This window comes from Triturus cristatus, chromosome 3_1 (assembly GCF_964204655.1).
Source record: "Triturus cristatus chromosome 3_1, aTriCri1.1, whole genome shotgun sequence".
In the NCBI taxonomy this organism is placed as follows: Eukaryota; Metazoa; Chordata; class Amphibia; order Caudata; family Salamandridae; genus Triturus; species Triturus cristatus.
This window is the reverse complement of record NC_140583.1, coordinates 95,950,593-95,978,331: the sequence shown is the minus strand read 5'-3', so window position 1 is coordinate 95,978,331 and position 27,739 is coordinate 95,950,593. Positions and strand designations below refer to the sequence as shown.

At 44.6% G+C, this 27,739-nt stretch overlaps 1 protein-coding gene across 1 annotated transcript; it reads right to left on the bottom strand.

The window, feature by feature from the left end:
* Positions 1-16,957: 16,957 nt before the first annotated feature.
* Positions 16,958-18,505, bottom strand: LOC146859743 (endogenous retrovirus group PABLB member 1 Env polyprotein-like). Its single transcript, XM_085646113.1, has one exon. The coding sequence runs from the start codon at positions 18,503-18,505 to the stop codon at positions 16,958-16,960; it is 1,548 nt and encodes a 515-aa protein (XP_085502239.1).
* Between the last annotated feature and the right edge of the window lie 9,234 nt (positions 18,506-27,739).

The window sequence follows — 27,739 nt, the reverse complement described above, 5'->3', positions numbered from 1 at the left end:
TATGTCGAAGTGTCAAACTGCCTGGATGTGTCACAATCAGGCTTCAGGCCGAAATATAGTACAGAGACAGCCCTAGTGGCAGTCACGGACAATATTAGGCTATCATTAGATAGAGGTCAATCCACCTTATTGGTGCTTTTAGACCTCTCGGCGGCATTCAACACCGTAAACCATCAAATTTTGCTCAGAAGATTAGAGGAGTCCGGGCTAAAAGGAAAGGCATTGCAGTGGATGACCAGCTTCATCTCTGACTGCTCCAAGACAGTTAGCTTGGGTTCGTATATGTCCAAGTCTAAGAAGTTGTCCATCGGAGTACCACAGGGAACCTGTTTAAGCCCTACTTTATTCAATATCTACATTGCTCCCTTGGCCAACCTTATGAGGACATTTGGATTTGTTCCAATATCTTATGCAGATGACACCCAGCTTACCTTCTCCTTTGATAAACACTCTACTACAGCCCAGACTAACTTCTCTGCCAGCATGCTAGCAATATCTCAGTGGATGAGTACCAACTATCTCCAACTAAATGCCAGAAAAACAGAGATTATGTTTTTTGGAGAAGCCACCTTGTTGTGGAGACCAGAATGGTGGCCCAGGGAGCTAGGTGCCCTCCCCGCCCCGAAGGCATCAGTAAAGAATCTTGGGGTGTGCATCGAACAGAGATTAAACATGAAGGAGCAGGTGTCTCAAATGGTTAGCTCATGCTTTCATGTATTAAGCCTTTTGAGGCGTGTGTTTCCGTTTTTGTTCCTGATCACACACGGAAGACTCTTGTCCAGTCTCTTGTCATAAGTCGACTTGACTATTGTAATGCCCTACTGATATCGTCCAATGAGGCTGCGCTGGATCCTTTGCAGGTGGTGCAGAACACAGCAGCGCGTCTGGTATTGAACGCCCCCTACAGATCTCCATCGAACTTGCTACTGCAGAAACTGCACTGGCACCCGGTGCGCAAGCGAATAGTATTTAAGGTCTGCTGCATTACCCACAAGGCAGTATACAGCAACAGGCTAACATACTTGATGGAGAAGCTGTGTCATTACACTCCCCTTAGAGACCTGCGATCCAGCTCAAAATTACTTCTCAAAGTTCCGCGCATCTACAAAGCTAGGATCGGGGGGAAGGCTTTTTCCTACCTTGCCCCTTGGAACTGGAATTCACTTCCCTTAACACTGAGGCAATGCACGGACTACCTCCGCTTCAGAAAGTCCTTGAAAACATTTGTATTCTAGATGTCTCTTTCAGCATCGTCTTTTTTCCCTATTTGCCCGCAAGCGCGGAGATACCCTTTCGGGGGTGATTCAGGCACTATATAAGCAAATACATAAATAAATAAATACATTTTACACGCCGGCCGCGGACTTCCCTCCTGCCTAACTTCCGGCTCTTAGGCCCCGCCCTCCACAAGGCCTCCAATGCCTGACTTCCTCCTCTTCTGCATGCGCCGGGAGATGGGGAGCACTGCTTTCTTCCGGGAGGGCATGATGTCCCGCCCTCGCTGACGAGGTCACCGCGCCTCCCCTCTACTTAGCACTGCCTCCGTTGGGCTTCCTGTTGCCCGGGTAACCGGCCGAGTCCTGCCGAGGGCCTCGGCTGCGGCTCCCTGCAACTTGCAAATCGGAAGCACTTCACCACGTGCTAGGCATCTCCTTGAGCCAGCACTGGGACTGGCAGACGGCGCCCTGATCAATGCTCCTCATGCGCTTCCTTCTCTTCTGAATGCGCCAGGAGATGGGGAACACTGCTTTCTTCCGGGAGGGCGCGATGTCCCGCCCTCGCTGATGAGGTCACCGCGCCTCCCCTCTACTTAGCACTGCCTCCGTTGGGCTTCCTCAATTCACGGGGAGCCCAACCCTCTCCATGTACCGCTCCACGACATGCGTGGAAAATAAGGTCAATGCGAAGCGCCCAGCCTCTACTACTTCTGCACATAGCATGGCCACATGCTGCTCCTCGGTGCTGGCTGGCAGGGGCAATGCAGGTAGTGCGCACATGAAGTGCTGGTCAGCAGGAGCCCTCCTGGGCTCAGGGAAAAGCACTCACCACGCGCTTGCTGCTAAATAACCATCTGGAAGTCTGGGCAATATTCCAAGGGGCTCCCTCCTGCAAACATTAGCAGGAAGCCCTCAGCACTCCCCTACACAGAGTGCACAGGCAGGCCAGCGCACTGGGGCTCCAAGACAAACAGCAGACCCTTCAGCTGCCAAGCAGGGCAGCAGGTCAATCCCCAGCGGCTGTTCTTCCTGGTAGACCGGCAGCCTGCCGGTCTCAAGTAGCACCAAGCACAACACTTTCATGGGGTCACAGCCCCTTCATTTATAGGACATTTTTCTTTTTGTCACAGCACAGGGCTTGGGGGAACCAGTTGCAACTGGTTCGCGAGCACTCTGTTTACCAAGCTCCTGTTTCCTATTGTTAGGTGGGGGCTCGTCATTAGACACACCACAGGGGGGCGGAGCCAGCATTCACTAAGGCAGGAACACTCCTATTCAGGGACAGGGGATTACTCCTCCCACTACTCCCAGCCCAGGTGTCCCATTCAGCCTAGCGCTGACTCATCCTGCACCTCATGGAGCCGCCCACAACATTCTGCCCCTGTCACTCACAAGCCAGACATGCAATTCACATCAGGCAGGCAGACACATTAAACACAGAAATGCCAACTTCTAAAAGTGGCATTTCTAAAATGACCACAATAAATTTGCGCACAACATTGCGCAGCATTTATTCACACAATTTCATACATACCAGACTTGACCACACTACACCTCTCATAAAAGGAATAACCACTGACACACACTTATCAGGGAATCCCCCATGCATTCCTATGGGAGGGCAGACCAATCTCACTAAACGTAACACAGAGCGGACGCACTTTACACTGGACAGCAGTGCTAAAGTACCTAGAGGCCTAAAACCACCAACACTACATAGGGAAAAGGCTGGGAGACAAGCAAATAGTTTAGGGGTGAACCTGCCAAAAGGGCGAAGTCCAACACACATATATATATATGAGGTATAGTTAGCTCAGCTAACTATACCTCGCACCCCCGCAATGCACTGCTGATGACATCACATATTACATCACTGATGACATCACTGATGACATCTCAAATGACATCACTCATGACAATCATCCAGTGACTGTGTGTTTCTTTAAAATTTAAATATGTTTTATATATGTGCCAAGGTGTATTGAAGAATGAGTGGGTGTATAAGTGTCTGGAAGGAGGATTTAGTAGGCGCGTGATTGACTGTTTAAGTGAGTGATTAAATGCGCCTTACTGAATGCATGGGTTAGTGACTAAACTGTGTGAATGACTGTATCAGTCTGTCTGTTGTTGTATAAGCTGCTGCATGGGTTGGTCAGTAGCTACATGAGTGTCTACATGGGTTATCGATTGGTTGCCTGAGTATTTGTATGGGTGCCTGAGTGTGTGTTTGGGTGGGTGGGAGGTGTGTGACTCTGTGCATAGATGTTTGAGTGGTTGATTCACTGGGTGTATGGGTTCAAGAGGGCATGCAGAAACAGCTGTGTGGGTGGGTGAGTGTGTGTATGGGTGTGTGTTGGTGAGTGAATTATTGTCTCAGTGGTACATGTCCAAGTAACTACATATGTAAAAGGCAGTGTATATGAGAGTTGGAGTATATAAATGACTATACGTGAGAGTCAGTGATTGTGAGAGTGGCTGTATGGATGAGTGTGTACTTGTATCAGTGATTGTATAAGAGAGTAAGTATGTGTTTGTTTCTGTATGAATAAGCAATGTGGTGTGTGTATAACTGTATAGGTGAGTAAATGAAAGTGTGATTGATTCATTGCATGACTGACTAGGTGTGTGAGTAACTCTGGATGAGTGGTGGTGTGTGAGTGTCTGTAAAGGTGTATGAGTGCATATAATAGTGTTGTATTGATGAGTGACAGCATGTATGAGTGATTGTATTGGTGTATGAGTGGATGTGTGTGTAGACCTAGGAATCAGTGAGTGCATATGTAGCAACTGGTATTGGTGGTGGAGAAGGTGCATCAGATGTTCATGTGGATAATGTCATCAGTGATGTCATCAGTGATGTCATTTGAGATGTCATTAGTGATGTCATCAGTGATGTCACTGACCATGTCATGAGTGATGTAATCTGTGACATCAACAGCAGTGCATTGCAGGGGCGCGAGTTATAGTTAACTCAAGTAACTATAACGGCTGAATTTCTCTGGTTTTGTATGAGTGAAATGTCCAACTAACTATAAAGTCCCTGAAACCTATGTTTTTTTCTGTGAATTTGTAAGGTTTTTAAATGCTAATTTCTAACTATAACGTCCCTGAAACCTATGTATTTTTCAATGAATTTCAAAGGTTTTTTAAATGCTAATTTCTAACTATAACGTCCCTAAAACCTGTGTTAATTTCAGTGAATTTCTAAGGTTTTTGAAATGCTAATTTCTAACTATAACGTCCCTGAAACCTATGTTTTTTCAATGAATTTCAAAGGTTTTTTAAATGCTAATTTCTAACTATAATGTCCCTGAAACCTATGTTTTTTTCAATTAATTTCAAAGGTTTTTTAAATGCTAATTTCTAACTATAACGGTCCTGAAACCTGTGTTTATTTCAGTGAATTTCAAAGGATTTTTTTAAATTCTAATTTCTAACTATAACGTCCCTGAAACCTATGGTTTTTTCAGTGAATTTCAAAGGTTTTTTAAATGCTAGTTTTTAACTATAAGGTCCCTGAAACCTATGTTTTTTCAGTGAATTTCTAAGGTTTTTGAAATGCTAATTTCTAACTATAACGTCCCTGAAACCTATGGTTTTTTCAGTGAATTTCTAAGGTTTTTAAATGCTCTTTTCTAACTATGCCTACATAGGTAGGGCATGTGCAGAAAGAGGAAGAAAGGTGCAGTAAGAAGAGCGAGAAAAAACCATGAGAGGTGCAGAAAGAGGCCTTGTGGCAAAGTCATCCTGTGCCCTGGACACCCCCCAGCTTTTTTCTGACTGGTACTGGACGAGTGTGTGGGTAATGCTTGGTACATTGCATGACTGCATGGATAGTGCCTGAGTGATTGCATGAGTGCATGGGTAATGCCTGGGTAATTTTATAACTGTATGAGTAGTGTCTGGGTGATTGCATGAGTACAAAGGTAGTCCGTGGGAAATTTGTAAGTGCTTAGATATTGGCAGACTGTTTACATGGGTAGTGCCTGGTGATTGGAGGAATGCTGGGTGATATCTGGGTGATTGCATGAGTACATGGGTATTGCCTGAGTGACTGGAGAAGTGCATGAGTAGTGCCTGGGTGATTGCATGAGTGCATGGGTAGTGCCTGGATGATTGGAGGAGTACAATCATAGTGCATATTGATGATTTTTTAAGTGCATGCTAGTGGCTGAGTGATTACAGAAGTGCATGGGTAGTACATGGGTGATTGGAGCAGTAAATGGATAGTGCCTAGGTTATTCCATGAGTCGATAAGTACTGCCTGGATGATTGAAAGAGTGCATGGGTAGTGCCTGGGTGATTTCGAAAATGCTTAGTTACTGCTTGGGTGATTGCATGAGTGCAGAGGTAATGTATGCATGATTGGAAGACTGCATGGGTAATGTTTAATTGATTGTATTAGTTTATGTGTAATGCCTGGATGATTGCATGAGTTGCTGGGTAGCGCATGGATGTTTGTAAGAGTGCAAGGGTAGTGTTTGGTGATTTTATAACTGCTTCAGTATTGGTAGAGTGTTTGGATAACTGGATGACTAGTAGCTGGGTAATTGGAGGAGTGCATGGGTAGTGCACAGATGAATAGAGCACTGTATGGGTAGTCCCTGAGATATTAAATCAGTGCATGAATAGTGCCTGGCTGATTGGAAGAGTGCTTTTGTAATGCCTGGGTGTTTTTGTGAGTGCATGGGTATTGCTTGAGTGATTTTGTAAGTGCACGGGTAATGCCTGGGTGATTGCATGAGTTTGTGGGTAGTGCCTGAGGGATTGCATGAGTGCATAGGTAATGCCTCGGTGATTGCATAAGTGCATGACTAGTGCGGGGGTGATTGGAGGAGTGCATGTCTACTGGCTGGTTAATTGAAGGAGTGAATGAGTAGTGTCCGGGTGATTAGAAGAATACATGGGTAGTGCCTGGTTGATTGGAGCAGTGCATCAGTAGTGCCTGAGTTATTGCATGAGTGGATGAGTAGTGCATGAGTGATTGGAGGACTGCATGGGAAGTGCTTGGGTGATTTTGTAACTACTTGGTTAATGTCTCGGTGATTGCATGAGTATGGAGGTAATGTATAGAGGAATGGAAGAGTACATGAGTAATGCTTGACTGATTGCATTACTTTATGGGTAATGCCTGGATGATTGCATGAGTGCATGGGTTGTGTCAAGGTGATTGCAAGAGTGGAAGAGTAGTGAGTGGTGATATTATAAGTGCATGGGCATTGGTGGAATGCTTGGATAAGTCTATGGTCACTAGCTGGTTGATTGCAGGAGTGCATGGGTAGTGCATGGGTTATTGCAGCAGTGCATTGGTAGTGCCTGCATAATTGTATCAGTGGATGAGTAGTGCCTGGGTGATTGGAAGAGTGCTTTTGTAATGCTGCGTTAATTTTGTAAGTGCATGTGTAATGCGTGGGTGATTGCATGAGTTTATAGGTAATACCTGGATGATTGCATGAGTATATAAGTAGTGCCTGGGTGATTGCATGAATGCATGGGTAGTGGCTGGGTGACTGGAGGGGTGCATGGGTACTGCCTGGGTGATTTTGTAAGTGCTTGGGTAGTGGCAGAGTGAATGCATGAGTGCTTGGATAGTAACTGGGTGATTGGAGGATTGCATGAGTGCATGGGTAATGTCTGGGTGATTGGAAGACTACATTGCTAATGCTTGATTAATTGCATTAGTTTATGGGTAATGCCTGGATTATTATATGAGTGCATGGTTGGTATCTGGGTGATTGCTGGAGTGTGTGAGTACTGCCTGGGTCATTGGAGGAGTGCAAGAATAGTGCATTGTGATTTTATAACTGCATGAGTATTCACAGAGTAATTGGATAAGTGCATAGCTATTGATTGGGAGCTGAGCGCTAGAACACGTGGTCTCTGCAGAAGGCGCTCTTCACACTGGGCTGTCTGTCCATGTGGGCTTGTGCCTTAGCATCATTACACACGCCGGTTTGTGTGTTGTGTGTTATAAAACAGAAACAGCATATTCACTAACGAGTCTGTTACACAGCACACCCAAAGAGGGAGTGCTAATGATTAAGTGCCCATGTGCACACTGGTAGACCACGGTGCAAATTAAGCAGTAGTTTAAAGTCTAAAATTGCCAAACTGATGTAGCAGCATGGTTGCCTGCTCCTAAAAGATGAAAGCCTGAACGCTAGAACGCTTGGTCTCTGCAGCAGGCTCTCTTCACACGGAGCTGTCCGTCCATGTCGGCTTTTGCCTTAGCATCATTACACTCGCCGGTTTGTGTGTTGTGTGTTATAAAACAGAAACAGCATATTCCCTAACGCCAAAAGAACAAGTGCCAGTGATTAAGTGCCCATGTGCACACTGGTAGACCCCGACGCAAATTAAGCAGTAGTTTAAAGTCTAAATTTGCCAAACTGGTGAAGCAGCATGGCTGCCTGCTTCTAAAAGATGAAAGGCTGAGCGTTAGAACACGTGGTATCTGCATCATGCTCTCTTCACACTGAGCTGTCCGTCCATGTGGGCTTGTGCCTTAGCATCATTACACTCGCCGGTTTGTGTGTTGTGTGTTATAAAACAGAAACAGCATATTTCCTAACGAGTCTGTTACATAGCACGCCCAAAGAGCAAGTGCTAATGATTAAGTGCCCATGTGCGCACTGGTAGACCCCGGCACAAATTAAGCAGTAGTTTAATGTCTAAAATTGCCAAACTGATATAGCAGAATGGTTGACTGCTCCTAAAAGATGAAAGGCTGAGAGCTAGAACACGTGGTCTCTGTAGCAGGCTCTCTTCACACTGAGCTGTCCGTCCATGTGGGCATATGCCTTAGCATCATTACACTAGCCGGTTTGTGTGTTGTGTGTTATAAAACAGAAACAGCATATTCCCTGATGCGTCTGTTGCACAGCATGCCCAAAGAGCAAGTGCTAATGATTAAGGGCCCATATGCGCACTGGTAGACCCCGGCCCAAATTAAGCAGTAGTTTAAAGTCTAAAATTGCCAAACTGATGTAGAAGCATGGTTGCCTGCTCCTAAAAGATGAAAGGCTGAGTGATAGAACACATGGTCTCTACAGCAGGCTCTCTTTACACTGAGCTGTCCTTCCCTGTGGTGTACTGTAGTTCCTATTTCCCTTAATGGCTCTGCGCATTGGAATAATATACACTATAGTTTTTGCATAGGACTTAGGTCAGTATGCTCCTATCGAGTACATGAAACTTAATTACTTGTGTGTGCCAGCTAACTCAGAGGTCACTAGAAACTTCTTGAATGAACAAGAAGGGATTAGTATCTGACAACCGCATAAACATGACAACTTTGTTTCTCTTAGAATCGGAACGCATCTAAGAATCGTGGAAACAATAGATAACAGTTTCACTCAGTCAATCGTGCATGCTTAGTTTCTTCAGAGTTACACGGAAATAGATAGACGGGCGTTTCAATAAAAGGGTTAATTGAACAGTCTTGTTTCTCGTGTAAGAGATATGAGCTGTTACAATCATTAGACAGTAAGCAAGATGTAATACGCACAGCGTAAGCAGTAACAAGGAATAATACTGCAATAGCATTGTCTTTTAGTTATGACATATATTCATATATACATACATAAATAACACAGGCTAAAAAGTGAATACTCGTCTAATGCTTCCAAATTGTTCTACCAGAGTGTACCTAACCTAAGTGTAGTATGAGGGAAGAAGAAGGTGCTGTTTTTTATAGTATGGTGTATACTAAGTTTAGTATGCCAAGAGTCCGACTAGGTTCTAGTCAGCTCCATACATTAGAATGAGAGAGGTGGGAATCTCTTTTCGGGTCTCAAACTCTAACACCCCGCGAAGGGAGTCAGAAAACTGGAAGCTGGATTTTCTGCAAGCAGGGATGACAGCATCTGGTCTGTGCGTCAGGCCAGGATATTGTCTCCTCCGAACTTGCCGTGGCAAACCGTGCAGTCAAGTCGTGCTGAGTCGTGCCGAGTCGTGCCGTGGTTTGCCAGGGTAAGGGAAGGTATATTTATACCTGGAGGGTGCTTAGGAATGCTAGCATTGACGTAAAGTCGGGCAGAGGAAGACGTCATGGATGAACCCCTAAGGAATAGTAGTTCATGCATAATAGATGAGTTCTTGGAGAAATCAATAATCCTAGCTAGGGAAAGTCCTGTTCGGCTTAAGGGTCTGGTTTCTAAGAACACTTTGTGACGCGGGATGGACAGATGTAGGTGACCATGCCTGTATTTGGATAGCAAGGCTAATGCCTAACTAAGGACTGGGTTTTAATGCCTAAATAAGGGCAATGTGAATTGTGCCTATATAAGGACATGATTCAGGGAAGCCTATTTTGGGTGTCTAAATCGAAACACAACACCCACTCTATTGACGAATGATTGATATTACTAAATGCTAAATATGCTAAAAACATAAATTGAATATCACGTATTCACTAAAAACATTTGTAAAAGCATACTAAAAAGAGTCCTTGTTAAATGTTTGCTGCACATGCAAAGTTGCTGTACATATTAAAGCAATGTTTCATTCTAAGCATATATTTACAGGGAATGCTAAGTGAATGAACAGAAATATATAGACACATATGTAATGAAATAGTCCAGTGTTACAGAAAGGAAAAAACAGTTCAGAGCCATTTCACATCATGATTACATAAATGTGGAAAAAGTCGACAATGTGTCCCTGGAAGTGTTTCAAAGAAGTCTGTTCTCTATGAATAGTTCTACTGTAAGCAGAGCTTTAAGCCATAAAAGAAATAGTCAATATTCACAAAAGTGCGATCTTAGGAAAGATCCAAATTTTGTCTTTTTGTTTTGAAAAAATGAAAGCCGAATTTATAGATTACATGGTACACTGTGAGCCAAATCAAAAGTTATTTGAAGATGCTGGGGAAAACATGAAATCCTCTAATCCTGTAGACAAAAAGTTGTCTATTATTGTCGGTGATGGGTCAATGACCTCGTTTAGAAGACTAACTGCACATAGATGTGATGCATTGTCAGTAGCAGTGTTTGTTGATACCTGTGTGCCTGTTGATCCATCTCGTACCTCAGCAGTAGCATGTTGCGTCTGTGAGATCTCAATGAATGCCGTCATCAGGATCGGTAGCCTCTGGGGACAACACATGGCATGGGCCGTTATCAGGTCCAGCAGAGTATCGATATTCGTTGGCACGACTGATGGGAGTGTTAGACAGATGTCTAGCACGCATTCTTCACCGCAAAGCAGGCAGCGTAGAACAGGTAAGATGCCATCTTGCCAGATTGGTCTGAACGACAGAAACAATGTGGTATTTAGTTCTCGTAGACAGGTAAACCCAATAGTTGTACTATGCGCTCACAACACTTCCTTTCCAGGAGAGCATTCTCCAAGCCCCAGGGAGTGACGCTGGTGGATTGGCTTGCCATAGCGCAGCAGTAGGAATAAAAATAGGATTCCTGCAACGAGTGCTAGAAATAGCGGCAGACCACCAAACACCGAGTGCATGAAGTTTGGAATGATTCCGAGGACTGCTTGAAAAGGTATTAACAGTTCCAAACATACGGTCTTAAATACATGCACAATACCGCTCGTATCAGACATGTTAAAGATACGTCCCAACATTTCTGTGAAATGTGTAGGGCAATTTGTCCTTAACAGAGCCTGTATCACAGCCGAAGTCCTTGCGACTTGTAGATCATAGGTTTCTTTGGCCGAGGTCAAAGGCACGTTTGTTGTAAAAGAATGGCTTTTATTCTGCTTAAAGTATCAATTCGTATAGAAGAGATGTTCGGTGAAGGCCATAAAGGTGACTCCCTGACTGTGTCTATTTGGGGAAACAAGACTTGCATACAGCAGTTGACCCTGGAAGTAACCGTCACTAGATATGGGATACCTGGCAACATGCCACAACAGCTCTGATCGTTCAACATGAGGTAACTCCCATTTGAAAATTGTCCAAACGTTGGATTAATCACAGCGGCTGGTGAACCTTGTAGGTGGTAGGATACATTTGCAGTGGAACCGCTGCAGGCCCCGTGTAAACTAATATCCCGACGCATGAGTGAACCACTCAGTGCATTTTTACAGTGTGTACCGCTAATAAACACTTCACGCCTCCCACTCCAACATCTGTGTGTGTAAGGTAAATCCCAGGATGTCCTGATGTATTCTTTACCCTACCTTTCATATTTGCCTACTGACATGTGTTTAAGGCAATACTGAAAATGGAAAGTTGTAACAGTCAGAGTTATTTTGCCATGTATGATCCATTCTGTAGCTGGTTTTTCTGCTACCGTAAATGGCAATTTTTCCAGTTTTTCAATGCTCAGCACTATATACTTTGCTCCCCTTTGTGCCAGTTCGATCTGTTTATCAGTGAGATTGTAATCAGAAAACAGAGAAGACGTGTTGATGAATCACCAAGGCACATAGCCTGCACATAAGTTTTGTAGCATCCAGCCTAATAGCAGAATAGAACGTAATTGAGACTGGCCTTGACGCAGCAGGACAAAATCTTGTTCCACAATGTCTATAGCAGAGGATACAATTTTGGCCAATGAATATATCCTGGATGGCAGAGTCGTTAACCCATTGTCGACCACAGCAAGAGATTTCTCTAAATTAATATGATCAATTTCTCATATTCTTTCTGCAGCGTCTGCTTGGGTAACCTTCCATATTTCATTGTAAGCAGCATTGATGCCGGCATATATGAAACGTTTTTGACGCAGTTTTCTTGGACCTAGCAAGAATTCCCTATGGTCTGCATCTTCTTTAAGTAAAGATAAGTGTTGTTTCACATCCTCTAGTGTAGATGTCTGTAGCCAATCAAGGCATAATTTTCCTACTCTGTACGTTGTTACTACCCCTGGATGCTGTCTTTGAACATAGCGTGGGTCTGGCCTATTGATTGTGAAACCTTGTGTTTTGTTCAGGAATCTTTCTTAACAGATGTTTGTGTCTGTGGGCCAGAGCAACCATTTTTTCCATTCGGAAGCTGATCTGTTGTTTTCTAAGATAGTATGTACGTCGACCACACCCTGTGTAGTGCTATTACTTGCAGGTGTAGGTATGGACAGTTTGTTCATGTCTTTGATCTTGGCTAAACCAAGGCAAGACGTTTATTGGACAGTGTCATTCAAAAACATTATCTGCTGTGGGATGATGCAGGCTCTAAACAAAGCTTCTATCCTCTGCACTTGCCAATCTTTTGTACCCCAGACAGATTTTGTGTCAATTGTGTCTTTCCAAAAGTCGAAATCCTGTCTAGACAGTTGAGTAATAAAGGCTACAGAATAAATCTGTTTGGTATTTGCTAACATATTTTTCGTTCCTGTTTTGTTCACATTTTTAAAGTAAAACATTTCTGGATTGGATGTATTGTACCCTAAAAAATATGGAGACTTCATTTCAAACGTTTTTGAGCTACCTCTTGGTGGTGTAGGACAATGTTCTCATTGGTTATACATAAATATATTTCTAGGTGTTGCAGATTTATGCAAGAAATGATCACCATAGTGGTTGAACCCTCTAAGTATTCATGGTTAGAGAATGCAGCAGACCTTTCTAGATCAGACATCATGTTATTAACAGTCTCAAAGTCCCAATCATCATAATAGGTACTGGAGGTAATAATGTCACTTAATGATATCTTAAATAAATATGAATCTTCAAAAGTTCCGACGGAACAAATATATCACAATCCGTTTTTTCCCAAACTATACCATCTTGTATAGGAACGACTGTGATGTTCACTGCTGACAAGTCACTTGCTTCACAATGGGATGATTTGTGTGGTTTCAAAAGTAAGTTCACATTTTTACTGCCTGTGTCCAAAGGAATATATCTTCCATCTATCAACATGCTCAGAGTTATTACTAAAGCTAGCCAAAGTAGAAAGAAAAATATTCCAGTAATAACCCATAGTTTAATCCATGGTGAAACCAGATAAATCTTTTTCACATGTTGAACAAAGTCTTGTGCTTGTTCTTTGAAAGTTATTTTTGCTGGCGTCTTTTCAGGCTTGATGGGATCCTCAGAAAAAGTATCAAAGTTAATGAAGTAGCCAGAAGCAGTTCTGTCAATGGTTGGAATTGCACCAGGATTCGTTGAAATCGCTGGAACCAGTGGATCACTTGCTACGTTGGTGTAGTCCGGTGTATCAGGACGAACTGTTATTTGGGTTTCAAGAGGAATAAGTTCCATAGCATTGTTGCTTAGTCCTTCATTTCTTACTGTTGGATTCTCAATGGTGATGAGTCTTTCAGTTTGAACCTCTTGGATAGTAGCTAGAGGAGTGCGTCTGCTACTTGGTCGGAGTCCACATGGCCTACTGCTTAGTATCGGCCACATAGTGTGGTTTGATGAGGTCGATGGACACAAATCTTTTCTCCTTTTTACTAGCAAGGGGCGGCAGAAGTACTGTTCTTGATCCGTGGATTGCTAGGACAGGTACCGGTTGTCTGTAAGAAGGCCCAAATTCCTTCTTGTCCGCGATCTTCTCTCTGACTAGATCCCCGAGCTTTGGGATCCAGACAGGCCTTGCTGGGATAGCTGGATTATCCTAAGTGGTGGTTGGCTTCAGGAACACGTTGCTTTGTTTCGATCTTAGCTCATTTAAGTCCTGTAAAACAGCCAAACGATCTTTGATATCAAATGGTTTATTTTCCACCACTGTGCCTTTACATTCGAGATCAGGAACCTACATTCTTGTCCCAAATAGGACCTCATATGGAGTGACCCCCCCTAGAGAACATCTTGGCAAATTGTTTAATGAGCGTTGGACCCCATAAAGATGTTTAACCCACCCATCACCCGAACCTAATACCCTAGCTGTTATAGACCGCTTTATGTCCCGGTTTTTCCTTTCCACAACCGAACTTCCCTCAGGATGGAATGGAGAGGAGTACCGCAATGCAACGCGCAAACTGGCCATGGTTTCTTTGTGAGCCCGAGAGCTAAACGCAGGGCCCTGGTCAGAGTGTAGCATACCTATTGCGTATGTGCCGATAAAGACTTGCAAATCTTTTATAACAGATCGAGCGTCAGCCGAGCTCTGAGGCCACATCCATAGGAACCTTGACTTAGTGTTTGTGGGATTGCATTCGTCCAAGAGGACGCCTGTACGTAGATAGTCCAATGCTGTCTAACAATGGTGTCTGTACTGGGCAGGCTACTTCGCAGCCTGGTGTCTGGTGGCGTTCTGCCCTGCGATCTCTATTGCAGTCTATGCAGTTATTGATGAAGATGTGAATAAGTGTATTCAATCCAGGCCACCAGTACATCTCTTTTAATGTTAAAATTGTTTTAGAGATCCTCTGATGTGACAGACCCTCTCCCAGATGTGCTTCATAAATCAAAGCTGCTCTTCGTTCCATTTTGGAATTACCCTCTCCCCCACTCCAGGGATTCGTGCAAACGGAACGCTGTTCGCATCAATTATATACAAGTATTTGAGTGGAAACTTTTTAGGTAATGCTGCACCGCTGCCTTTGCTTGAAGCATTGACATCCAACAATATCTCACTGTCTATTTTCATTTTTGAATAAGTGATCGCAGCTACGGAAGTGGTTTGCACAGCCCCCTTCGTGGCTTCGTCAACCAATGAATTCTCTGCAACGTGTACGCCATCACGTTGATGACTCAGCGTGTGTATCACATGAGTGTTTTTTAGTCCGTTTCGCAACTGAACTACCTGTTCCCAAAGGGTTTTATGCTTGGTTGTGCCTCCTTTTGCATCTTTGAAACCATTTTGAAGCCAAATCTGTAAATATTAATTGTATGATTGTACACAGTAAAAAGAATCGCACACTATAAGTGTGGGGAATTACTGATCCGTATTTTCAAGTGCCAATTTGAATGCTTGTAGTTCAGCTCGCTGAGCTGTTCAATCTCCTAGAGATTGTGTTTTAGTGACCATCGGTCGGAATTTACTATTGCGCATACAACCTTTAACGACCGCGCAGGCTGCACGGTAAGCTTGCTTACTTTCCGTAGCGGGTTGTGCTGATCCGTCAGTATAAATTATGAATTCATACTGGTCAAGAGGGAGAATCTCAACAGGCAGAGGACATTTGTGTTCATATTGCAGGAATGCTTGTGTTTTAAAATTAGGATCAAAAATATATTCAACATCTGTTGCAGCAAGAGAATTAACCCATTGTATCCATCTTGGATGTAAAGCTTTTGCATTCGGAATGCTCGCTTGGTACTGGCACTGGTAGACCCCAACACAAATTAAGCAGTAGTTTAAAGTCTAAAATTGCCAAACTGATGTAGCAGCATGGTTGCCTACTCCTAAAGGATGAAAGGCTGAGCGCTAGAACACGTGGTCTCTGCAGCAGGCTCTCTTCACACTGAGTTGTCCATCCATGTGTGATTGTACCTCAGCATCATTACACTCGTCGGTTTGTATGTTAGGTGTTATAAAACAGAAACAGCATATTCCCTGACGAGTCTGTTACACAACACACCCAAAGAGCAAGTGCTAATGTGTAAGGGCCCATGCGCACACTGGTAGACCCCGGCACAAATTAAGCAGTAGTTTAAAGTCTAAAATTGCCAAACTGATGTAGCAGAATGGTTGCCTGCTCCTAAAAGTTGAAAGGCTGAGCGCTGGAACACGTGGGGCCCGATTCACAGAACTAACTTAAGACAAAATCCTAAACTTACTACTATTTTGGTATTCACAGAAGGCACTTACTCATTTTGGTATTCACAGAAGACACTTACTCACTACGGTATTCACAGAAGTTAGGAGTCCTAACTTTAGGACTCCTAAATGCCTTCTGTGAATACCGAAAGTCTTAAAATTAGGATTTTTCTCAGTTTAGGAGTCCTAAAGTTAGGACTCCTAACTTTACTACTACTGAAGGACTGGGCTATTCTAGAACCCAGCGGTGCCAGGGGACAACACCTGAAACCTTCGTGGGTTACCTGTTCCGGCGTACAAAACACAGAGACACGGGACACTTCCTGTGGCGTCAAAGATCAGCATTTATTTACTGCAGGGATACAGAAATCGCAAGAAGTACACAGCGTGTAGGTTCTGAGAGACTGCTTCAAATTGCACAAGTGGATCGCTCCTTTTATACACATTTTCGTCATGATCAGTATGGCAGACAAAGGTTACAACTCAGTTCCCATAATAAACTTCAAAAAGATTGCATTCATGGTTTCAGAAACCCGAGACATAATTACAGCGGCATTGCCGGTTCCCAACTGTAAAAGCACATTAAACACATTCCATTCTGACCGTAACGAATTAGAGGAAGGGACAGAAACAGATGCAAAGATGCATAACAGTTTAGAAAACAGTGTAGAGAGCAATATCAGAAACTTGATTGCAGGATCAAAGAGCTCGTGACTAATGTATGCACGACTGAAACAATAGACTAGCATGGGAAGATGAGCCTCGAGCAGGGCCATCTACCCTTGCCGTGTCATCCCCCTCATCATAAAGACACCTTCAAAGGAACATGTGTCCTCCACGAAAGCTTGGGAATCCCAGGGTCACGAAGCGGACAATGTCCGTTCGCTGACTACTTGAGGGCAAGAGACAAAATGGACGTCGTATCCAAAATGGAACCCGAGGGTTCAGATGGACATACCCACAAATAAGACGAACCATACATGATAGCGTAGCGAAAACGCGTACACCCACTAAACTCGTCATTTGCGGTTCGTAGATACCAAACTCGTCCATATTCGAACATATCAAAAATGTCGTTCCGATTCTCACGGAACCTCAGACGCTCCTTTTGCCCTCATGTAGGCAAGCACTAGTCGAGATCAGAATCAATTTCGATATTCATCAAACCGTTCAGGTGTTGCTGGAACATTATTCTATCCGTCAACGTCTCTTTGGTGACTGATGGCCGTCTTATACACGTTGTAGCACAGAGGCCACATAAGGCCGGACCACACTGCACGCAAAGACAACACGTAAACAGAAACGTTACAACAACCCCCACGATCATCAGAATCTTCCAACCCCAAGTTGATATCAGGCCCCAAAACCATCCTAGAAGCGTCCAATTACCCTCGTCCACGTGTATGGACTCAGAAATTTTATGCAACTTTGAAATGGCCTGGTAAACGGTTGGAGCGTTGTCAGGAATAAAAATGCAACAGCTCGAATGAATCACCTTGCACACACCACCTCTATCTGCAAGAACAACGTCTAGAACCATACGGTTCTGCAACGTCATAAGTCTATCCGTCTGAAGTTCTGCTGTTAAATTACCAAGAGCACTCGCAGTTATGTTAGCAGTTAATTCCACCACACGGGTCAACTGTCTCAGGTTCCTACTATTAACCATAGGTCCCCAAAACGGCAAGAAACCCTTAAAGAAGTCTCCTGCTTCTTGACCCGCAGTGTCCTCTTTGCTAATAACGCCTCTCACAACTCTGATCTTGTGATAGTCTGAGCCGACCGTAAAGGTCGGTGGCAAAAGATTTGCAATATAACGGGTACCCGAGAAGTCACGAGGCAACCATGTATAGGCACGCTCATAACATACGAAATAGGTACCCTTGGCAGTCAGAAAAACAGGGGAAGAGAGCATCGGTAAGACGTACGTGTCAGTACAAGCACTCTCTCCAAGCTGGGCTCTCGGATTTCGACCAAGACCTTTCAAGCAGAAGTTACCGAGGTGGGGTACGATCCATATCGGAGACGAACTTTTGAGCTGTCTATCACCCACTGATGTACTATACTCCGTCTCACTCAGGTCTTTGTATGCTCGTACCTCTTCATCTGGAATAAGCGATGGATCGATAATATCTCTATCTAAATCAGCAATCGCTATCGGCAAAGGCTTGTGGTACGGACCAGAACCAAAGTTTGCGGAACGTGGCTCTCGACTGGGGTAGGAATCTAGTGCACTACAAAACATAGTTTGAAAGGCTCGCGCTGACCCTTGGGAACTGTAAGGAAGAACCAAATACGGGATGCCCCTATCCATGGTATGTGGCATTAACCCACACACCCAACAGTTGGTAGTATTCATCACCAATTGATGCTGATGTAGGAGTTGAACAAAGGAGTTATTCATGAACTCCGCACGTCTAACCTGTTCATGTTGAGGCAGAGGATGAAAGGAATGTGGAGAAACAGTAGTCATGGTACTCAGTTTAGGAGGAAAAGTAGGCGAAATGGAAGGTAATAACAACTGTATCCCATAATACACTCCTCCCACCAATAGCATAGAAACAGTCAGAAACAGTAGAAACACCTGAAACAAAAAACATTTCGTTCGCACAATCTTATGCAATTGTGGCCTTTGCGCCGACATCCCTTCTTCTTCCAACAGCTTAGAGAATGACATCCTCTAAAAACCGTCCGTACGTTCTTGACGCACTTCGTTCTGAGTAGCGATTATCAATTCCCAGGAATTCCCAGGAATCGACAAAAGGGTAACTGACCTAGTGTCCGGAACCTGCTAAACAGAAGGGAGCACCCGCACGGCCCTACGTTTAACCCGGATGATAGATTTTTAAACACACATTCAACTTAATAAAAAATCTCTTGGCTGTAAAAAGTACACATAAAAAGAAATACAATAATCAGAAAAGGATGTAATCGGGCTCAATGTTCGTGGCAACAGTAAGGAAAAATACAGAAAAATTTTATTAATCTTTGTTGCGTGAACGAAGAAAATATCGGCTTCTTCCAGGTCGAGTCTGCTCTTCAAATAATTGTTCAACTGGTGAAACAGTGTTCAATCGATCAGATGACGATTCAGACCTTGAGTTCTCCAAAACTGACGATTCAACAAATGTGTCCGACTGCAATGAATTATCTACCACAGGTTGAGCATCACTAAACGGCACGTAACGTAGAGGGGTCTCAGTTTCAGTTGTCACAATATTAGCTCTCACCCAACTATCTGCTGGTGAAGGGATCAAAACCTTCTTGGTATGGGCGGCAGGCACCCAGTTCTTTCTACCTTCCAACCGAACTGCAATCCTTGTTGCTAACAACACTTGAAAAGGGCCCACAAATCTTGGCTCCAGATTGCGTTTTCTGCCAAAATTGCGGGTAACAACCCAGTCACCCGGTCGGAGCCGATGTCCAGGACCCTCTGTCTGTGCCGGTAAAGCTTCAAAGACCTGTTGATGAAGTAACCTTAGTTTAGCAGTCAGATCATGAAGATAGTCAATTAACATCGGATACTCAAGGCTATCATAGGCCTTAGGCCTCGGGACTCCCCAAACGTTCGCAGGGCGGCCGAACACAATCTCATATGGGCTAAGCCCTACTCGAGAGTGCACAGTCGCCCTGGTCGACAAGAGAGCCAGAGGCAGAGCATCGGGCCATGACAAACCAGTCGTAGCTTGTATCTTGGCAAGTTTTAGTTTCAGAGTACCATTGTACCCTTCAACCAAATCCGCAGCCTGAGGATGGTTGGCGCTATGGAATTTCTGTCGAATTCCAAGGCCCTTACACACACTCTGCATCACACTTCCCACAAACTCACTTCCATTATCTGACCATACAATCCGTGGCATTCCATACCGAGGAAAGTATTCCTTCAGTAGGACCTTCGCTGTGGACAGGGCAGTATTATCCTTAAGAGGATAAGCCTCTATCCATCTGGAGAACGCACAAACCACAACTAAAACATACTTCAGGTTATTGCATCTCTCCATATGGATAAAATCCAGCTGGATAACTTCAAAGGGACATGTAGGAGGGGCAAAATGGCCAGGTGGAGTGGGAGTGCCCTTGCCAGGATTATACATCAAACACACCATACAATTCTTAACCACCCTCTCAGCACATTTAGCGATACCATCATTCTTCCATACAGGAGATAATAACTTACATATACCTTTCGCGCTAATATGTGACAAACCGTGAGCCATAGTCACAACAGCTAGCACATATGCATCTGGTAACATCCACCTCTGACATTCCGACAAGTCAATCCAACATCCATGGGTGTCTAACTTCCCCGTACTTTCTTTCCACCTGGTCTTTTCAGTTTCAGTGGCCTCATTCTGAATTGCTTTCACGCTCTCAACAGTATCTTCACACATACCAGTCTCCGTCGGCCATCTCACTGAACTCGTAACATACATTCGGGACGCAAGATTCTTAGCCGTTTCCTTAGCAATTTCATCCGCAAATGCATTACCACGACCAACATCATCCGTAACCTTCCGATGCGCACTACATTTAATTATTGCCACCTGTTTAGGCAATGTAAGTGCATCCAAAAGATCATTCACAAGCTGTCCATGTTGGATCTTCGTACCATGCGATGTCATAAATCCTCTCTCTTTCCACAATCGACCAAAGCTATGCGCAACACCAAACGCATACTGACTGTCGGTAAATACATTCACTCGCTTTCCCTTAGACAAGACACACGCTCTCGTCAACGCAATCAACTCTGCCGCTTGTGCTGAATTCTGACTCAATCTCGCAGTTTCCACAACCGTACTCAACGTCACTACATCATACGCAGTCGTCATGTCACCATTCGGCAACTTAAAACATGCACCATCAACATACAAAGTGCCATCGGGGTCTATCAATGGTGTGTTTTTCAGGTCCACACGACCCTTCGTCTCTTCCTCAGTTCGTAAATAGCAATCATGTGGTGGTACATCATCTGATTCCATAATAGTCGGCAACAATGTCGCCGGATTCAGCACATTACAACGCTTGATCTGTATATGACTTGCCAAAAGCGTCAACTCATACCCAGACAACCTTGCACTCGTCAAATGTTGAGTTTTTGTACGATTCAGGAGAGTGTCAACTGCATGCGGAACCATCACTGTGAGCATATTCTCCATAACCAGACCTGCGGATTGTCGAATAGACACCGCAGCTGCCGCTGTCGCTCTCAAGCAACTCGGCAACGCTCTAGCTACCGGGTCTAAGGTCGAGGAAAAATATGCACATGGACGCTGCTTACCACCAAATTGTTGCGTCAAAACACTCAACGCACAACCTTCTCTCTCGTGAACGTATAGTGTAAACGGTTTACTGTAATCAGGAGTACCTAACACAGGAGCCGAACACAACGCATCACGTAGTTCAGAAAAACTTTTCTGACATTCTTCCGTCCATGGCAAAGGAGTTGAAACATCCTTGCACGTAAGAGCTATCAATGGCTTCACTAACAGTGAAAAGTTTGGGATCCACTGTCTGCAGTATGACGTGATACCTAGAAAGGCACGCACATCTCTCTGAGTTGTTGGCACAGTCATTCGGGCAATCGCTGCAATTCTTTCTGGGGTCAACCTTCTTCCCTCCTTTGACAATAAGTGACCTAGATAGGTTACTTCTTGACAACAATATTGCAGTTTAGAAGGTGACACCTTGTGATGTAAGTCACATAGATGCTGTAACAGTGATACTGTAGCAGTTTTGCAAATCTGTTCAGTGTCAGCAGCTACCAACAGATCATCAACGTACTGAATCAAGGCCGCACCAGCTGGTAACACAAACGCATCAAGTTGACTCTTAAGAGCTTGGCTGTAGATCGATGGACTCTCACAGTAGCCCTGAGGTGCGCGTTTAAACCGGAAGCTGCGACCACCTAATGAGAAACCGAATAGATCTCTGCTTTCCTCAGCAATCGGAATGCTAAAGAAGGCATTCTTCAGATCTATTACCGAGAACCAAGACGCAGAAGCTGGAATCAGAGTCAGCAAAGCCGTAATGTCAGGCACCACGGGAAATTGTGGAATCACAATTTAATTAACCTCCCTCAAATCAATAACAAAACGATACACAGGAGGCTTGGATGGATCAGTTCGTTTCAAAATAGGTAACACAGGACTATTACACACGTTACCCCGAGTTTCTTCGGTGACATCCTTATCGATCAAATCATAAATGATCGCTAATAGTGCTCGCTCTCCATCAAGAGAGATACGATACTGGGGAATGCGTAGTCGCACATGTGATTTCAGCTGAACAACATAAGGCGGTATGTCCAACAGGCCCACGTCATTGGGACCCGTCGCCCATAAAGACTTAGGAAGAGAATTCAATTCCGGTGGGAGCTTATCAGTCGACAAATACATAGGCGAGATCACTTTCTGACCCAACGTAAGCTCCACTCCCGCAGGAGAACAATACAAAGTCGCGTGTAACCGCTTCAATAAATCCAGGCCCAAAAGATTCTCACCACAACCAGTAGTCAAAAGCAAAGGAGCATTTAACTCACAAGACCCAATCGTAAGGGGCAACGGACAAGAAACTGGATTGCTAACAGGGGCGCCAGAGAATCCAACTGAAACATTCGTGAAGGCAGACAAAGGCGCGCCAGGGAGTTTCGAATGCATAATGGAACTTTTCGCTGCACCAGTATCCAGCAAAAAGGGTTCAACTACGCCCATTGTGGCAACTGCGACGTAAGGCCCTCTCTGATCAACCGGAACTGATACCACTCCCTTTCTTTGTCTATGGCTGTCCTAATAAGTACCGTCAGCAGCAACATCATGCTCGGCATAATAGTCATCCACATGATACTGTGTAGATCTACCAGCCGATAAATCGCGGCGATCAAAGCAATTTTTGCGAGTCTGCTGAGGCAGCAAAACGCTCATCCTGATTCTGAGTAACACCGCGACCTCTACCACGTGATGCTTGTTGAGGACCACTACGACCTCCACGAGCCGAAACGCCATTGTTTCGGTCACGCAAAACTGGACAATTAAACTTCAGATGGCCCTCACCCCTACAATATGCACATTGATTATACCCCAACATAGGTCGTGGTATAGAGGAGGCAGTACGCGGTTGTGACCTAGGAAACTGCGGCTGTAATCGATGTTGCTGTTGCGAGTCATTTTGAATCGAGCGCGGAGGATACGCTTGCTGCAATAAGACCTTAGTTTTAAGATCCTTCGTTTTCTTATCTGCACGTTCGCTCTCCTCTTTCTCTCTATTTTCATAGTATTGGGCCGTCGCCAATATTTGAGCAGTGGTAGAAACAGCCCACGAACTCTCAGAGTTCTTCAATTTGTTGCTTAATTCAGGCAACAGATTTGATACAAATTTATCAACAAACAGTCGCTGGCCTCCCTCAGTGCTCATATCCTGACCACTGTGATCGATGAACGCCTCCTCAAATCTAGTAAAGAAATCGGAGACACTCTCGTCCTTCTTTTGTTTGCACGCGGACAGTTTGTCCCAGTTAACTCTCATGGCTGGCATAAGCGTCTTCATAAGTGTAATTATCCTCTGGGGCAGATTCTCAATGAGCTGCTCAGGCTTAGCCCCACCAACTTGCCGTGCGTCAGCCGCAGCAAGAGCAACCCAATCACCGCCCAACTCGGCTACGTGATTCTCTTGGCGGATCTTTGCCCAAATCGGTTGCGGTACTACATTACCAAATAACATATCGATGTCGGCAAGGTTCATAATAGTAGCAACCACTAATTGCGATAACTCCTTATTATAACCTGCCGGATTTTTGCGGGGGTCAGGCAAAGTTTGCTTCACCTGCAACACTTCCGATCGCTTCCATGGGAGGTGTATCCAAACTCTCTGAAAGTGTGGTAGAATGGCAGGGTTAGCAGCAGGATCACCTGGCATCCACACTGGAGGAACTTCCCGCATAGGGTACTGACCAGATTGTGCCATCCGCTCCTCAGCTTCACCCGTAAACAATGCTCGAGGTGCTACCGTAGATCGGAAAGATAACAGACGATCTAAAGCATGTCGAACATTAGCGCCCACAATCATACCACTCGAAAATCGATTCTGAAGGTCAGTAATCTCGGGCGGCATATCATGTACCGCATCATTATCCAACACTTCTCTCAAAAATGTACACATTTCCTCATACACAAATCTCTGTGTGGGCTCATTATACTGAGAGAACGTCTCGAAAACTATACGCGAAGTGTACTTTGCAGGATAACTAATCCATTTACGCGCTAGTTTCACTAACGACTCACGTTCTCTACCATCAGGAATTTGACTACGCCTCTGCGAGGCATCAGAAAGATCGGACCCAAGTATCGGCCCAAAAAGCGGAGAATAGAGATTAGCGACAGCACTAAATAGGCGACTACGGACAGAAGGAGAAGAAGGAGGAAGCACAGGAGTAGCGACATTAGGGGTAACCGTAGAAACAGTAGAAGTAGTCGAGATAGCAGGAGTAGTAACAACAATAGGCTGAAAAGGTACAGGCAGAGGAGCAGTAGGAAGAAGAACTGGCAGAGGAGGATGGACAATTTGCGGCACAATGGGATTCGGAAGAACAGGAGGACCGACAGGCTGACCAGCAGCCACTAAGACAGCAGGTTGAGGAGCAGGAGGAATCACAGGACCCACAGTATCTGGTGCATAGGGAGGTGGTGATTTCAATAGATAAGACAATAATGGATCCTCGACTGTTTCTTCTCCCGTCTTATCAGAACTAGACGGTAGAACCGGATAACATCCATCCACCGCCATATGATGCAATCTAGCAGAAACTTCCTGCTCCTTCTCATCCTTGTCTCGCTGATACTGTTCAGCATTTCACATTACCGCAATAACACCTTCTCTCTTATTCTTCTTAGACTGTTTAATTTCTTTCTGCTTGGCCTCCTTACGCCATAACCGAAAGGAATCAAACATGGCCGGCCTAGCCTTCTTTTTAAATAATTTAGCTTCAAGGTTATCCAATATTGCAGTTTCGAAACTACCATGAGGTGGCCAACTAAGAACACCATCTTTTTTAGTGTAACGAATCCAATATTCATTATATACAATAGGACCTACGCCATGGCGGCTATAGAGCTCATAAATTGGAGTTCCGACGGGAGGTATCGGACACGAATCCTCCAGTCGGGAATCCGTGCTGCAACATTGAAAGAAACCAAACAAAGCACTACGGCCAGGCATCGTGCACGCTGACCGAGTTTACAAACTTCAAGGGCTATCGAATTACGATGTCCTCGCAAAAATGCAAGACCCTCGGTTTTTGGCAATTGCAATTGTCAAATAAAACCCAACAACTAAGAACCAACAACTAAGAACCACAAATGCAATGGAACCATGCAAACAACCAAGTCTACTCTGGGAGCGACCCACAAATACTTAACTGAAAGAGCAATGGCGTCACCAGGAAGGCCCGTCTATCGTCTCGCCGTACAAAGGACAACGCCAGGCGCCAAAACAGGTCGACAGTCAGGGCATCAGTCCGTCGCAGCCGTCAGGAGGCGGGAATCTTCGCGGGAAAAGTCTTCGGGCCACTTATTTCGACAACTGGATCGATGAAGCGGGGTGCACCTTCCCTCGGAGATTTCACACGAAGTTCCTCACGATCGTCCGTCTTTGGACCGGTACCACTGATGTCGCCCCACGTTGGGTGCCAACTGAAGGACTGGGCTATTCTAGAACCCAGCGGTGCCAGAGGACAACACCTGAAACCTTCGTGGGTTACCTGTTCCGGCGTACAAAACACAGAGACACGGGACACTTCCTGCGGCGTCAAAGATCAGCATTTATTTACTGCAGGGATACAGAAATCGCAAGAAGTACACAGCGTGTAGGTTCTGAGAGACTGCTTCAAATTGCACAAGTGGATCGCTCCTTTTATACACATTTTCGTCATGATCAGTATGGCAGACAAAGGTTACAACTCAGTTCCCATAATAAACTTCAAAAAGATTGCATTCATGGTTTCAGAAACCCGAGACATAATTACAGCGGCATTGCAGGTTCCCAACTGTAAAAGCACATTAAACACATTCCATTCTGACCGTAACGAATTAGAGGAAGGGACAGAAACAGATGCAAAGGAAGAGCAAAGATGCATAACAGTTTAGAAAACAGTGTAGAGAGCAATATCAGAAACTTGATTGCAGGATCAAAGAGCTCGTGACTAATGTATGCACGACTGAAACAATAGACTAGCATGGGAAGATGAGCCTCGAGCAGGGCCATCTACCCTTGCCGTGTCATCCCCCTCATCATAAAGACACCTTCAAAGGAACATGTGTCCTCCACGAAAGCTTGGGAATCCCAGGGTCACGAAGCGGACAATGTCCGTTCGCTGACTACTTGAGGGCAAGAGACAAAATGGACGTCGTATCCAAAATGGAACCCGAGGGTTCAGATGGACATACCCACAAATAAGACGAACCATACATGATAGCGTAGCGAAAACGCGTACACCCACTAAACTCGTCATTTGCGGTTCGTAGATACCAAACTCGTCCATATTCGAACATATCAAAAATGTCGTTCCGATTCTCACGGAACCTCACTACTAAACTGAGAAAAATCCTAATTTTAAGGCTTTTGGTATTCACAGAAGGCATTTAGGAGTCCTAAAGTTAGGAGTCCTAACTTTACTACTACTAAATTGAGAAAAATCCTAATTTTAAGACTTTCGGTATTCACAGAAGGCATTTAGGAGTCCTAAACTTAGAAGTCCTAACTATACTACTACTAAACTGAGAAAAGTCCTAATTTTAAGGCTTTCGGTATTCACAGAAGGCATTTAGAAGTCCTAAAGTTAGGAGTCCTAACTTTACTACTACTAAATTGAGAAACATCCTAATTTTAAGACTTTCGGTATTCACAGAAGGCATTTAGGAGTCCTAAAGTTAGAACTCCTAACTTCTGTGAATACCGAAATGAGTAAGTGCCTTCTGTGAATACCAAAATGAGTAAGTGCCTTCTGTGAATACCAAAATGGTAGTAAGTTTAGGATTTTGTCTTAAGTTAGTTCTTTGAATCGGGCCCGTGGTCTCTGTAGCAGGCTCTCTTCACACTGAGCTGTCCGTCCATGTGGGCTTGTGCCTTAGCATCATTACACTCGCAAGTTTTTGTGTGTTGTGTGTTATAAAAGAGAAACAGTATATTCCCTAATGAGGCTGTTACACAGCATGCCCAAAGAGAAAGTGCTAATGATTAAGTGCCCATGTGCACACTGGTAGACCCCAGCGCAAATTAAGCAGTAGTTTAAAGTCTAAAATTGCCAAACTGATGCAGCAGCATGGTTGCCTGCTCCTAAAGGATGAAAGGCTGAGCCCTAGAACACATGGCCTCTGCAGCAGGCTCTCTCCACACTGAGCTGTCTGTCCATGTGGGCTTGTGCCTGAACATCATTACACTCGCCGGTTTGTGTGTTGTGTGTTATAAAAGAGAAACAGCATATTCCCTGACGAGTCTGTTACACAGCACGCCCAATGAGCAAGGGCTAATGATTAAGTGCCCATGTGCACACTGGTAGACCCTGGCGCAAATTAAGCAGTAGTTTAAAGTCTAAAATTGCCAAACTGATGTAGCAGCATGGTTGCCTGCTCCTAAAAGATGAAAGGCTGAGCGCTAGAACACGTGGTCTCCGCAGCAGGCTCTCTTCACGCTGTGCTGTCCGTCCATGTGGGCTTGTGCCTTTGCATCGTTACACTCGCCGATTTGTGTGTTGTGTGTTACAAAACAGAAGCAGCATATTCCCTGACGAGTCTGTTACACAGCATCCCCAAAGAGCAAGTGCTAATGATTAAGTGACCATGTGCACACTGGTAGACCCCAGTGCAAATTAAACAGTAGTTTAAAGTCTAAAATTGCTAAACTGATGTAGCAGCATGGTTGC

What these genes read in the sequence shown, in the direction of transcription:
- LOC146859743 (XM_085646113.1), bottom strand. Translation starts at nt 18,505, where the DNA reads ATGTCATTCTCTAAGCTGTTGGAAGAAGAAGGGATGTCGGCGCAAAGG.